At 36.7% G+C, this 16186-nt stretch overlaps 1 protein-coding gene across 1 annotated transcript; it reads right to left on the reverse strand.

The window, feature by feature from the left end:
* Window positions 1-8861: 8861 nt before the first annotated feature.
* LOC103416557 (uncharacterized) lies at window positions 8862-12237 on the reverse strand. Its single transcript, XM_008354832.4, has 3 exons — window positions 11804-12237; window positions 10436-10584; window positions 8862-9261 (listed from the first exon to the last, which is right to left on the reverse strand). The coding sequence occupies exons 1-3, from the start codon at window positions 11987-11989 to the stop codon at window positions 9120-9122; spliced, it is 477 nt and encodes a 158-aa protein (XP_008353054.2). The 5' UTR covers window positions 11990-12237; the 3' UTR covers window positions 8862-9119.
* Between the last annotated feature and the right edge of the window lie 3949 nt (window positions 12238-16186).

Raw genomic sequence — 16186 nt, forward strand, 5'->3', positions numbered from 1 at the left:
TAAAAAGGACCACATTATAGAAAGAAAAAAAATTATGTTAATTAACATATAAGTTTGAAAAGTGGTTCGATTATTCTTTGGAATTTCATAATGTAATGTCAACTATCCTTGAAGAATTCACACGATGAACCATAAAAATACATGAAAATTCATTAACACATAGATCAACCATAAAAATACATGAAAATTCACATGAAGCCCACTGTAGCATGGATCCAGCCAGAGAACAAACAAGCTAAACAGTTCAAACATTCACAAGAGGTACAATTAATAATAATGGGGACACCCTCTTGACTTCTATAACCAAGAAGTATTATTTGTCTGTTACACCATTTTCTTCAAAAACATTAGGCATGTGTGTGTGTGTGTGTGTGTGTGTGTGTGTGTGTGTGTGTGTGTGTATTTTCATCGAGTGGTTACAAGTTCATTTGCAAGATCGAAATCTAATCTGGGCTCCTAATCTCCAAAGAATGACAAGTCATTAATCCTCCCTTGTCCTAGGCTAGACCAGAAAAGCTCAATATAAGTGGTTTCTTTCTTCCTACCTGCAAACACTCCATGCTCAAATTTAACAGAAATCAGCTACCCTAATTTCATTCTTTCAAGTTTTGGTCTTCTACTTTAATCCCTAGGTTTCACGAGAGGATATGCACCACTACATTCAAACACAAATTACACAATCGAATATGATCACGAAAATTACAAAATGCTTGAAAGAAAACTCATTTCAAGTGCAAACTAATACGTAAACACATAAACCAAATACCATTTAAATGCAATCATAAAACAGATTTATTAAAAACATGAAAACCGAATTTTGTACCAAGACAAAAATAACCCACCTGTTCGAGTACAGCCTCAGCGATGTCCTCAGAAACCCACTTCCTTCTAGAAAGATAAGATACGAACACTGACAAAGGGATGAAAAATCAGAACCACAGTTCACAGATCAGAACCAGAGCAAAGCTTTATAAAAAATTATCCTTTACCTAAACCAAATCAGAAGCTGACCTCAATTTTTCTTGTTTTCTCCACAAACCCTAATTTTTCCCCCAATTAATTTTTTCCCAATTATTTTTTTCCACAAACCATATCACCTTCCCCAATTAATTTTTCCCACCCTTCATCCCTAATTGTTTTTCCCGACACCCATACCTTCATCCCTTTGCTCTTCCCACCCCTTTTTCCCTCTCCCATCCCCAAAGTTAAAAATCCAAACAAATAAATAAATAAAATTTACAAGAGAAGCTTACCAAACGAACCTGGAGAACAAGAGAACAAGGGAGAACGCTGGTTTTAGAACGAGAGAACGAAAGAGATCTGGTTTCCTGGTTCGGGTATGCGAGAGGAGAGTAGACGAAAAAGCAATTTTGCATTACTGAAGGCTAGAGAGGCGAAGAGCTGCGACTGTAAAGGAAGGAGGGCAATTTTGGATTATTGAAAAAATCATTAAACCTACATTGTTCACCTGTGTTTTTGGTTTGGGAAGCTGCAGCTGTTTTTGGGAAACTGCAAATAGCAGCTTCACGTTTTGGGCTTCTTTTCACCCTAAACTTTAAAAAAAAACTGCTTTTGGAAAATTTACCAAACACCTAAAATCATTCTAGCTTTTTTTCACCCCAGCTTTTTTTTTAAGCACCTCACTCCCAAACTGCACCTTAGACTGGCCAACTTTACGTTATGGAGGTGAAGCAGATTGGTGGATCTTGTCAGCTTTAGTTTATATTTGGAACAATTACACAAACTCAAAGAAAGTTCGTTTGTGTTTTGCAGTCTCTGGTTAGATGAGTTTTATAGTCCCGCTATATGCTAGTTTGTGATAACAAAAATGAAGAAAGCAAAGATATCAAAGAAGTAGAGAGAGAATTTGCTAAAGCAGACTTTTCATTATATTTGGATAATAATTACAAGGCAATGACTTTGTCTTATAAATACACAGCTATAACTAACTCAAGACTTGGACTAATGACATTCATCCACATGGCACACTAATCACTCAACACCTGTCATTACTTAATCCTTCATATCCTAACATTCCCCCCCCAGCTTATGTTGTGATTTACCAAGCATAAGATTGGAACAATGCGCAGAGAATAAAGGTGAACATAAACCCTTGGTGAGAATGTCTGCATATGGTTCCACATATGCAACAAACGGCAAAGAAATGCAACGTTGCTGAACACGCTCCCTCACAAAATGGCAGTCAAGCTCAATGTGTTTTGCTTTGGAGTGCAAAACAGGATTAGTTGCTAAAGCCATGGCTGAAATATTATCACAATGCAATAAAGGAGGTGTAGAACTGTCAATATGTAAGTCTTTGAGTAGTTGTTGCAACCAAACAATTTCTGCAATAGTAATTGCCATTGCCTTATATTCGGCCTCAGTAGAAAACCGGCTAACAGTATGCTGCTTCTTGGAACACCAAGAGATATGATTGTATCCCAAGAAAATAACAAAGCCAGTAGTACTTCGACGATCATTGGGATCCCCAACCCAATAAGCATTTGTATAGGCCTTTAAAGACAAAGAACCAGGTCTAAAACACATACCCTAATCCAACGTGCCTTTGAGATATCTAAGAATTCTCTTAACAACAACAAAGTGAGAATCCAAAGGTGAATGCATAAACTGACAAACTTGGTTCACATAGCAAGATAACTATGGATGTGCCATCATGTTTAACAAATAAAGATGGATCAGCATAGGAGGATTTAAACCCCAAAGAGAATAAGAACTTTGTGAACATGTCATTCCAAACTCTTGGAGCTTGTTTGAGACTATACAAATAGCTCTGCAACTTGCAAACATGGTGAAGATGTGCTTTATCAATATACCCTTGGGGCTGAGCCATGTATACTTCCTCCTCAAGCACCCCATGTAAAGAAACATTTTTTTACATCAAGTTGTTTCAACTTCCAACCTTTTGTTGCAGCTAATGCCATTATTAATCTCACATTTGTGGGCTTCACAACAGGACTGAAAGTCTCATAATAATCAAGTCCCGCTTCTTAAGAAAACCCTTTGGCCACTAACCTAGCCTTATATCTTGCAATCGACCCATCATAGTTCCTCTTGATTTTGTATATCCACTTACACCCTACCAAATTCTTATTAGAAGGTATGGGAACAAGTTGCCAATGCGTTACTGAATTAGAGCAGACATTTCCTCATCCATTGCAGTTTGCCAATGTGTAGACTTGGAAGCAACACTGTAAGACTGGGGTTCTATATCAAGATGAGACTGTATTTGAGCAGCAAAAGCCTTTTTCTTCTTAAAAATGCTAGACTTGGACCTAGTTTGCATATGATGTGTATTATGAGAAGAAATAGATATGTGCTGCAATTCTGACACCTAGGAAGTAGTAGTTAGTGGATGTAATTCTGAATCAACAACACCATTGATAATAGATGGTGCAGGTAGCCCCGAAGTAGGGACCCCAAAAGTGGAGCTCGAGGTAAAGGATGAAGCAGGGAGGACAAGATCACCAATATTGCTTGTATGAGCCTGAGTAACATTAGGAGTTGCAGTTTGACTATGTTCAAAGACAACTGGTAAAGGTATAGGAACCATTGGTGGAGACTCAAAAGTATTGGGATGAGCCATAAGTGAAGACACAGAGGACTTAGGTTGAGGTAAAGTATATGGTGATAAAGTTGGAAATGTAGCTTCATTAAATAGCACATGTCTAGAGACAATTAACTTGTGATCTTTGACTGAGTAGCAAATGTAACCCTTGTATTGAGTTACATATCCCAAGAAAATACACTCAGTGGTCTTAGGTTCAAGTTTGTGAGATCGATAAAGCTTCATAGAAGGCTAACAAGCATACTCAAAAACCCTTAAATGATCCAACTGAGGAGGCACATGAAACAAAGATTCAAAAGGAGATTTCATACCCATAGTAGGTGTAGGCATCCTATTGATAAAGTAAGTAGCAGTAGCACACCTATGATACCAAAATTGAGGAGACAAAGAAGCTTGTTCAAGTAAAGTAATTGCACTCTCAACCACATGTCTATTTTTTCTCTCAGCTAAGCCATTTTGGGCTGGTGTATAGGGACATGACTTTTGGTGAACAATACCCTTGGTGTGGAGAAAATTTTGAAACTGGTGACTAACGTACTCCCTACCTCCATCACTTTGAAAAATCTTAATTTGGAGTGGAAAAAATTATGAAAAAAAAGGCATGAAATTGCACAAATACTCCAAACATGGTAGCTTTATTGATTAGTGGAAAAATCCAAGTATATCAAGTACATTCATCTATAAAAGACACATAATACCTATACCCTTCTAAAGACATTTGAGGTGCAGGCCCCCATACATCTGAATGAATAACCTCAAATGGAATTACAGACTTGGGTGCATTAGAAGGAAAATGAAGATGAGTAAACTTACCTTGTAAGCAAGTTGTACAAGTGTGAGGTTGAGAATTACATTGAAATGGTATAGAAGACTTATTACGAGCTAGTTTAACAATGGAATTGGTTGGATGACCCAACCTGCAATGCCACAAGGAAGAGGAAACCTTTTGACCTAAGTATGCTTTGTCTAGATATGAACATAGGTATAGAATAAACTGCATTGTTACTCAGCCCTTGGAATAGAACTTTGTAGGTGACCTTGTCCTACACACAAATAGAAGACTCGTTAATAATACATCTACAATGATTATCTCGACATAGTTTATTCATGGACAGCAAATGTTGTGATAACTGAGGAACATGCAATACTGAGTTCAATTTAAAACTATGAGACTTAGTATAAAGAATAGAATTGCCAATGTGTGCAATAAGTAAACCTTCACCATTTGCACCAGTCACAGTTTATGTAGAAGAATAAGGTGCAGCCACTTGAAGATTTAAGAGCTCAGAAGTCATATGATTAGTTGTCTCAGAGTCAAGTAACCAATATTCTTATTGTGGAGCTAAATGAGATCCAGTAGTTGTAGCACTTATGGCAACATGGGAGTAGGACTGGGCAATCTCACTTGAAGAAAGATACTGATGTGTAGGAAAACCAGCAGAAGATTGGTATTAAGATGGAATACCAGAAGGGTGGAATATGTTGAGCAACAGAAGCATGTGGAACAGCAAATCCTTGTGAATAGGAATGATATCCTTATAGTGGAATGAAAGCCTGATGAGTGTTGTTAGTCCTATCAAGACATGTAGCAGTTGGTGACCAACTCAATGACATATTTGACACCCATTTTGATAACAATTGCGAGCAGAATGGCCGTTCCTATCACAGATTTGACACTTCTGTTAGGGCTGATTTGATTGAGATGTTAACATTTGATGTCCTGAAGACTAAGACACAGGTTGAAACTGTTGATGAAAATGGTTTCCTCCAGAGAATTGAGACTGAGAATACTGAGGTTAAGGCCTTGAGAAAAACTTTTTGCCTTTGCCTTTGTTCTTGTAATTATTCCCCCTGAAATTATTATAAGACCCTGATCCAGTTTGAGACACAAATGCCAAAGGACCAAGAACATTCATTTGTGAAAACTAAGCTGGGAAAGGCAATTGTTGAAACTGAGGCACACTGGAAGAACTACCCATATGAATTCCAGAACTTGAAGATTGAGCAAGCATAGCAGACATTAAGGGAACTTGCTTTGTCACTTTTTCTAACGTAGACTTCTCAGCTTTAAGTTGTGATCTCAACTCTTTCAATAACACAAGGCTTTCTCTGCCACGAATCACTAATTTAATTGTGTTATATTCAGAAGGCAAACCACGAAAAGCAACAGCTACAATGTCCTCATCAGACATCATAACCCCAACTGCAGCAAGTTGATCCCTTGTATTTTTAATACTTTGAAGATACTCATCAATGGTTTTAGGCCATTTCTTGATATTTTGCAATCAATCTTCATCTGAACAATACTTGTTCTAGTCATATTTGCAAAACGTTCTCGAAGATTAAGCCATATTTCTTGAGAACTTTGACAGCCAATCACACAAAACAAGGCAGCAGGTGACAATGTAGTAGTAAGAAGGGTCATCAATGCTTTATCATGAATTTTCCACACCTTGTATGCATCAGATATCACCAGTGTATTATCATCAACTTCGCCTTTAGAATCAGTCTCAACAAACTTGGTAGGGCAAGCAAGGGATCCATCAACAAAACCAGGGATTCCATTGCCATCTGATAACAACTCCATTTGAAAACTCCAGGTTACGTAGTTATAATCATCTAATTTCACAGTGACTGTATTGCCCACACCTAGAATCAGGGAAGCAATCAGCGATTAAGTGAGGACTAATTGCGCCTGAGTCACCATTTTGAATATGCAAGCACAAACAAGAACTTTTCACACAGCACAAAATCGAAAATAACTACACAATCGATCAAGAATTCCCAAAATCTAAGGTTTATATGATTAAGAATCAAGACAATCAACAATCCTCCAACAATCAATAGGCGACAATCAACAGGCAAACAAAACAGAAGAAGATCACTTTCTCAGAGCAAAAGAATGGATCAACACGCATGAAAACCCCAAATGCTAGGGTTTAAACGAACGACCAACGAATCCACCAACTTCACCGACAATCGACACCGGAGTAAACACCGGCAAGCAAATCATAGCACCGGAGCTAAAGCAAGATGTGAACCAACCAACAACACAGAAGCTAGATGAGCAGAAGCAAAGAAGATCGTCAATCGATGGCGCGAGACTCGACCGGTGAAGATACCATGATAACGAAGATGAAGAAAGCAAAGATATCGAAGAAGTAGAGAGAGAATTTGCTAAAGCAGACTTTTCATTATATTTGGATAATAATTACAAGGCAATGACTTTGTCTTATAAATACACAGCTATAACTAACTCAAGACCTGGACTAATGACATTCAGCCATATGTCACACTGATCACTCAACACCTGTCATCACTTAAACCTCCATATCCTAACAGTTTGATCGTTGTGAGATCAACCTGGTAAATAATACCGATGTACCAAAGATGCATTGTTTGAACATGTTAGATTCAATATTAATGGTGTTTTTGAGATCATTTGGAGTCGCAATGTTTTTCTTTATAGTGTCCAAAGAGAAGCATGGTGTTTCCTTTCTCAGGACTAATTATTTTGAGAGTTTTTTGGCTCGTTTGGATGTGCTTTCAAAATGACTGAAAGCGCTTTTAGAGAAAATATTTTTTGGTTCCAAAAGCACTTAAAGTGCTTTCTGCAAGAAGCACCAATTATGTGCTTCTTCTAGGAAGCACTTTAAAAGATTTTCCAGAATTTACTTGCATTTTTACCAATGATTGGTTCTAAAAATATTTTTATCAAAAACACTTTTAGTCATTTTAAAAGCACATATAAACGAGCTATTTATCTCTCACATGTTCTTACAACATTTATATTTATTATTTTGTATTTTCAGATTTTTTTTTTCTTGCAAGGATTTTCCTCTTGAGATCATATTCTTCATATGATTGTAATATTTTTCCCTTGTCATAATGAAACATGTCGTTTCCTTGAAACAAAATTATTTTATTTTTAACATTTGCATCAATTAAAATGCCATTGGATTAGATTTAACATAAGATCATACTTCAAATATTTTGATTCGTAGTTAGTAAATTTACTATTGTTTGACAAAAAAAAAAAAGTTTTTACATTATGAAAAAACTGATCAAATACCGCTTAGTACTATAATCTAGTTGTATTGTTCTTCACTTGTAAGTAAGAGTTGTTAGATTGGATTCTTGCCAAAGGCAAATTTGAACCACACTATTGCTAGCCTAATATGAGGCTTAGCACACTACCCCACTTCATTAGTATAGATAATATCGTTTGTTAAAAAAAAAAGCCTATCAAATCCAATAGAAATTGGATATATAAAGTCGGATTCAATTGGACTGGAAAATCCGAAATCCAATTTACCTTGGATTGACTAATTTTAGGGAAAACTAATAAAAAAGACTTAAAAACTTTGAGTTTTAACGAAAACGACAATATAAAGGGTAAAGTGAATAGTACTACGATTGACTTTTTGGTGTAAAAATGTAGTTTTTCGTTAAAATAAATAGTACCGGGAGCTTTTCGTTAAAGTTCCCCTAATTTTATTAGTTTACCACTCTCAGTGCTGTTGGCGATTCTGAGGAGAATTTTCAAAAAAGTGAGTTAACATTATGATAGAATAAGAATTTGATCCCTTTCAATTTAACCAAAACAAGGAAAATGAAAACAACTTCCCATTAGCAACACTAGTTAACGGTCTCCCATTTCTGTTTACTAGCTTAGCTCGTAAAGAAAAATCTACGACCCAATACTGTTATATAGTATTATTATCAATCCACATGTTATAATATATGCAGACTGAGTTTAGACGCATGGGTGCCGTCATCCGTGAACTGTAATAGATAATCATATCACCCATTTTCTTTCTGGGTCACTAAACCGTTAAGGACCATAAAATACTCAAACCATAACTCGAGACAGAAGGAGAGTAACCCACATGGGGGTATTCACGTGAGTCTTGAGAACTTTACCTTTAGACTAGAGAAAATCCCAAGTGCCAAGTACATATTTCCACTGATTTTCCAAGATGTACTTTATAAGTTTAGATTTTTAATTTTCACTCGATTTTTTCTCGGAGCGCCAACATGCACTTGACACATATTTGACCCCTAAATTTGATCCAACAGCATATTGCATTTTAGTGATTCATCTCCATGTCACTACAATACATCAGTAACCAACCCTAGAGGCCGTCAAAGTTTCAATCAAGTTATCGAGGTCATGTCGTCGATAACTGAATCTATATCCACATATTTTTCTCTGTTTCAGGCATAAAACTGTTTTCAGGGTGGAAAAATTATCAAGTAGATGGAAGTTATGAAGTAAAAAACAGAGTCAATATGTGATATACTCGTATAGCACGGTGACTCCACGAACATAAAATTTCTCTACTGTACAAAGATAATACAATCATTCTTTCATCATCTGGGAGGCACCTTGAAAAGCCGTAAGCACAGAGAAAAAACATTATATTTTCTAAATACCTCCAGTTCCAACTTCTATACAACGATATAGCTCTTCATCCGAATAAGATAATGATGTTCTGACCTTTGAACATGTCAACCCAAATGTAAGCGCAACTCACTTATCTTCTCCATTGATTCCAAAGATCCGGACTTTGTGCATGTTGGGGAACTTTGCAATGACAAGCACGATGACTGCAAGACTGTTGAAAAACAGCATCGGATGCTGGTAGTCAGTTGTGTGTGAGGCTATCAAGTACCTGGCAGGAAAGAAGGAAGACAAAAATGAGAACTAACATGATTTTTTGTTCGAACCAAGCTTTCAATACATAATCCTAGAGTAAAATTATAATCCTTAGGAGTGGTATCTGTCAGCAGGTTCATACAAATCCCATCACAATCAGAGCTTCAGAAATTTATATTTATTTCCAATGCCTTAGTAATAACGTATTAAACAAAAACATGGGCAATGCTTCTGACCAAGACTGAGCAACTGACTCCCAAAACTACCAAGATCTCCAGCTGCACCAAGACAAATTCTCACTCCTGGTATACGGGGTTGGGGGTCTACAAACACTATCCTTGTAAGTTAGGAAGCCAATCAAGCACATTCTAGTAGTAGGTAAATCCAACACATCTCAAAGCCATACCAAATGTTGATGTGATCAACAAGATTATGTGAATTATTTGATGGTGAAAACAGGCCCTAAGCTCATACTGAAGTTCCGGATGGTAAATAAAAAGGTTGAAAACAGCAAGAGGATACGACTGAACTCATACCTAGGATTATGAGTTCATGAACTGCTCCATGGACACGAATACATCTCAAAATGAGGTCTAATACTCTTATCCAAAAAAAGTATGGTAGATTTTACTAAAATCTGGCTGCCTTGGGCAACCACAAACAAACCAATTGTGCTATGTGAATAGCTAAAAATCTAGCCTGAACTGCGGGTGGAGTGTTATAAACTGAAAATACTCAACCAAATCAATAAACAGATTGTGCTCAGGGTAATCCCAAATAGCCAATAGACCAGAACCAGAAATTCTTAATATTCTAAATGTACTATCACAAGTTTTCACGAGTTTTTCATTTTTTTAACTTCTAAGTGCTAACTAATCAATGAAGTAACCCGGCGTCCTCTTAATGTCCTCTTTATTGTAGTTGGCCATCTGAATGAGTCTGGTACAGAGTTGCAACCCATGTACAGACTTAGCTTTAAATTGGACCCGTAAATTTTGGTGTAGTATGTTTGGAACAGTTCAACAAATGTGTATGTGCAACAAACACATGGTTGGAACGGTTTGAACGGGCTTCTGGAGTTGGGCAGGTTAATTTAAATAAAATCTTGAACAGCCAAAAGTTTCAACAATATTTAAAATTAGTGTAAAGAACTGAAAAATGCTAATCTTACAGCCAAAAAATCAACTTACAGCACCACAGGAACAACGGTTAAGAACTTCCTGTTGCGAGTGAGCTGCTTTCCACTATCCATCTGCTCCCACCATGTCAGTCCATTGTAGATCCCCTGGTCTTCAGCAAAGGGAGTTCCTTTCTTCCAATGGAAGAAGTGATATGTGATCTGAAGAAGAATTAGACTCTTCAAATACGGTACACGGAAATATGAATGAGACTAACCTAGAGTTAAGAGGTCAGACTAACAAAGCAGAAGACTGAACACAATGCTTAGAAATTATAAATCAAAATGTTATTTGGCCCAAAGCCTTTAGATAAATGGATAATTCAGGAAAGAATGTCGAATGATTAAACACAGAAACATCATACCAAAACTAGGGAACAAAAAGAGACCTCAAAGTTGTTTCCAACAAAGCGTACAATTCTAAAAATACAACTACCAGTTATGTGCATTAATTGGATATGAACCGTTATGAGTTATAACTATAGCACCACAACATTGGAGAATTTTCTATTTCCATGCAATCTATGGGGACATATCTAATTTTTTTTCCTATAATGAGTACTGTTGAAAATAGAACAAAGAATGGGTTTCATTATGAATTACAATGACAATCCCCCCAAGTTGTGAACAAAGTGTATGGACAAGAAAATATAATGACAGGGCACACAACTAGGAGAAGTTTGGAATCCTATCATGTCATTGTCTTCCAAAACTTAACAACTGACCGACCTCAAAACATTGCTTAGTTCAGTTAAGGTAATATTTGCATATCTAAACCAAAATGAAATTGTAATATTCAAATGTTATCTATCTACTTTCCTTAAGATTATAGTAGCAACCAAGTTAAATAGTGAATTATTATATCCACGCCATAAGGCTTCACATGATTAACCTCGTTTTCTAAGCTAAACCAACGACGACTCCAACATCCAGCTCATACCCTCTATTACAGGATATAAACTGAAGCAAATCCTATCTTAAATCAAGAAATTCACAAACTAGGTCCCCCCCCCCCCTCTACAGAATATCTCACATGAACTGATAACTACATGAAACGCCCCCATTAAACATCGAAATATATAGCCCATGTAGAATTATGAAAGCTGCACCTAATCACACATGTGGAAACACAAGGTATCATCATTGAGCTGAATAATTACAACATGGGTTTCATACTTTCGTACAAAATTCAACTAAATGCAATTACTTGAATGAATAAGCATCAAATCCAACAGCCTCTAATCAACAAACATAAAATATTCCACAAACCCAATTGAAAACAATACCAATCAATCAAACCCAGAAAGACAAACCAGCAAAAACCACACCTGCACACCAAAAATCACATGGAGAGAGAAAGAGAGGAGAGAGAGAAAGATACCGCAAAATGAGAGAGATTGACTATGGTCCAAGCCATGCCGGGAGAGCAGCCAAAGATTGAGAGCACGAGAAGCCAAGAGAAGAAGAGGATGAGGATATAGGTGGTCCAAACACCAGGGTACATGAACCACTCTGTGTTCCTATTCAGATCCGCAGGTGGCACAGCTTTCACATACAGACTCGCCATCCAAAATTTCGGATTCTGGGTTTTGATTCGGCGACCCTTTTGGCCTAAAACTTGTGGAATTTGGTGGGTTTTGATTTGGGGATAAGCTGGATTTGAATCTGCGTATTGGATTGAAATTTGGTCGTCTTTTGGGTGCTTGATGGTTTCGAAAATCCAAAACCCGAAAACCGGAGCACTCTGATTTGCTTTTTATTGACGGAGGATTATTACAAAATGGAGGGGAAATACTGATATTTACAGGGCTAAACGACGCCGTTCCGGTGAATCACATAAGGCTAAATTTTTGTGCTTGATAAGAAAAAAATATTTATTTTTTGGGATCCTCTTTTAAATTTGTTTACTAGTTAAGTTGATTTATTTTGAATTTACAAATTTCTTTACTAAATTAGACCATGTATCTTTAGTAGGCTTGAGATGAAAAAATCATTGAATTTTTTTATTTACTAATGGCTGCCATGGTAAAATTTATGTAAATTCCAAAAAAAATATCAGAACACAATAGCGCTCAATTGTTAATAAAACGCTAATCACTACACAATGTTTTTTCACGATCCAAACTATTTAATTTTAGATAATAAAATTTGAAAAAAAAATCACTAAGTTACAGTTAAACTATTGAACAATAATTTTGATACAACAATGAAATATTAATGATATACGTCGGCTCCTCAAATCAAGAATACACGAATGAAAGAAATGGTAAGCCAAGCCAACCATAATCACCATACATATTTCAGATCAATACACTTAAAAACGAGTGAGGATCCTCGCCGGATCCTCTTTATGAGGATCTCGGAAATCTTTAAATCACATTCGTTCATTGTACAACGTGCGATCAGAAATCATTGTAAATTTTTTTATTTAAAATTGAATATAAACAGTATCTGACAAAAACTAACCGCACGATGTATGATAAACGAATATAATTGAAAGATTTTTTGGATATTCACAAAAAGAATCCAGCGCTCTCCTTAAAAACGAGCTCTGTAACTTTCACAATCCAGAGAGTTTGTTGGAAGTTGGCTAATGTGAAGTCTGTGTCACGGACTCACAATCAAATCATGAAAGTGTTGTCCAAATAATATTAATAATTGATAAAGACAAGGGCTAAGGCTCAGCTCATGCCAATTAACTAGGGTTTGATTCAAAGTGGATATTAGGCATGGGTCGGTTGTGGTTGGCTCAACCTTTTGTGCATGGAGTTCATAATTTTCCTTCTACTGTTTTTGCTTGGCAAGTATACAGTTTAGCTTCAATCCAGGTAGGCAGGTACATACTATTAACAAGTACATAGTATTACCAACCAAAGTGCAGCCCAAGGTGAAGGACCATTTCAAATTTTCAACCATAGGCAGCTAACAAGTAGGGATGTCAAGTTTTCTTCTATCCCGGCCATCTCCGCGAACTCGGCTATTAGGGTGGAGGTGGAATGCTCCCGTCTCCGCCAATATGGTCATTAAGTGCGTAGTATTACAAACCAAAATGCATTTCAGGTTTAAGGTTATTCAACCAAGTAGATACAAAGTTCTTTTAACATAAAGAAAAAAACTTGAGTAAAAACAGTTTAACGAATCAAATGGCCAGTTCAAGCCTCCCATTAGCCCATGTGATGTAGATACAAATCTCATTGCACGTGCAGCACATTTCAACCCATTATCAATTGGGCAGTTCAGGCATGATTCATGACTTTGACAAGTACAACATTTCAGCCGGTTTGTTATACTTTAGTTTTGAATTTTAGTTCATCGTGTCTCTTGGTATAAGTAGGTAGGAACATTTTTGGGAGGAAAATATTGTTTTGTGAGTTGACTTGTGGAATTGATTCTGTTCCATTGACTAATATTTCTTAACCAACAAGTAATGGTATAACTTTCACTCCATAAATACGTATTTCAGTAAAATTCCACGTCAACCAAATTGTCTCTGTCTCTGTTGTATGAACGGAATAGTTTTCTTACTAGATGAAAAGGAAGAGGGAAAAGTACTTAACATGTAGAATAATATTACAGCCCAAGGAGATTGTGGCAACAAATTAAAGTTGAATGCCACGACATTTTGGCACGTTGATGTAACACTAACATATAGAAAAATCTATATTTTAATTCTTTATCAGGTGATGGAACTGAACTTGATACCTCTTTTAGTACTAAGAGATGAAATACTATTAGGCTAAGAATTAGTTGATTAAAGACGATTCAGACATAAAAAATAAAAAAAATAAAAAAGCTATATGAATACTTGAATCAAAGATGACATGCATTGCTCTTGGCCTCTATTTCTTAAACAATCTAAAAGCTGAAGATATGAAAAATTATATGTACCTTGGTTCCCTTTGGTAATGCGTCTAATGATGTAATGGACCAACTAAAATATTAATCCTGTAATAGTACGTGCACAAGTAGGTCATGCTTTTTAGGGATTTAGGTTATGATGATCCAAACCCTAATGATTAAGTGCATGTGCATCTCCTCAATTTAAAAGCTTAAACATATTATCCACTTATGACTTGTCTAACAAGATAACAGCACCGAACATTGTTAATTCGAAACCATTAAGTTAAGCTTAACGGAGATGATGATATTAGCAAATGCTTACCAAAATTTAGGCCATTGTTGTGTTTTCAGTGCTTTCTCTTAGAGCATTAATCTGTCTGCTCAAGGAATTGAAATTTCTGGTGAATAAATAGATAAGGCACATGAAGCTTAACACGTACATTGAGGCAAACCAGTTGGCTAAGAGCTTCGATTAGTCCGATCTAAACTGCCCTAATATCGTTGTTCTTGTGAGCCCTGGCCAACATGGTAAGTGAAAAGGATGTGTTAGGGAATGTGGAGTGGAGTATCAATGTAGCCGATGGGACGAAAAATACATCGGGACTAGTCGATACGGCGACGTTGCTAGGGTTGAAGGGTGCGGTTGGAGGATTGGTGATGAAAGTTTGGTGGTTTTTAGTGAAGGCATGGAAGTTGGGAGTTGCTGAGCTGAGAAAGGTGATCCATGCTCTCAAAGTAGGGTTGGCTATTTCAGTTGTGTTACTTTTTTACTACATGAGGTCTTTGCATGAAGGTCTAGGAGGGAATGCAATGTGGGCTGTTATATGACTGTTGTGGTAGTTTTCGAATCAACTGTAGCTGATTAAAACCGTCAAAAAAACCAAATTTGTTGATTACCAAATGGAAACTGATGTTCGGTCCACCTCTCTTTATTTTTGTCCTTCGATTGTCCTTCGATTTGTTTAATTCGAAGGCCAAAAAGAAAAAGAGGTGTGCAGCAGGAGAAAAGAGATATGCGGAAATCACTTCCCTTCCCGCACAAAGTTTTCCACAGTATCAAGTTAAAGTGAATAAAAGTAACCAATTGACCATTTCATTGCAGGTGCTACACTCTATAAAAGCATAAATAGAGCAGCGGGAACTTCTCTTGCTGGATCACTTGGCTTGGGTGTCCACTGGAGTTCTTGCAAGGCAGGAGAAAACTTTGAGCCCATATTTATTGGAGCCTCAGTTTTCCTCCAAGATGTGAGCATTGTTCTAAATTTCGGATTCATAATCATTTCGTTGGTGTTTCGCTTGAGCTTAATTTGCATTTTAAAACAATACTTGGAGTTCATTTTTGCAGCTTCAGCAACAACCTTTTCTCGGTTCATCCTGTCTGTCAAATCACGATTAGATTATGGTGCTCTCATCTTCATCCTCACCTTCAGTTGTCCGAGTTATTAACTTACCATAGACAGTTCACCGTTGGCATTGGGACCTTCTTCTGCGTTCTAATTAGCATGCACTTTTATCCCAACTGGGCTGGTCAGCAGCTCCACTGTTTGATCCATAGCAACCTCGAGAAACTGGCTGATTCCTTGGATGGTATATATCTCTAATTACAATATTTAGATGGCCTGTTTCAGGCTGCTTCTGGAAGGGCTAAAAACGTCTTCTACCAACTAAAAGTGTTTCATGACAGCATTTGGTTAAAAAAAATTAATAGTGCTATTTGTCATAGAAGCGTTTTATGGACAAGCACCTGCTGGATTCTTCTTAAAGAAGCACTCCCAAGTGCTTTTACGAATAGCATTTGGATTTACGAAAACAGTCCTAGACGAACCCTAATTATCATTTTCATTTGTATTAGTAATGACAATATTTAGCAGGATATGTGTTGGAGTACTTCAAAGAGAAGGAAGCTTGAAACATTCTCAATTTG

The sequence above is a fragment of the Malus domestica genome, chromosome 01 (assembly GCF_042453785.1).
Source record: "Malus domestica chromosome 01, GDT2T_hap1".
Taxonomy (NCBI): Eukaryota; Viridiplantae; Streptophyta; class Magnoliopsida; order Rosales; family Rosaceae; genus Malus; species Malus domestica.

Coding starts and splice junctions, on each gene's coding strand:
- LOC103416557 (XM_008354832.4), bottom strand. CDS start 11,989: ATGGCGAGTCTGTATGTGAAAGCTGTGCCACCTGCGGATCTGAATAGG. Junction 10,585..11,803: donor TCAATCTCTCTCATTTTGCG/GTATCTTTCTCT, acceptor ATTCTTCTTCAG/ATCACATATCACTTCTTCCA. Junction 9,262..10,435: donor ACCGTTGTTCCTGTGGTGCT/GTAAGTTGATTT, acceptor CTTTCCTGCCAG/GTACTTGATAGCCTCACACA.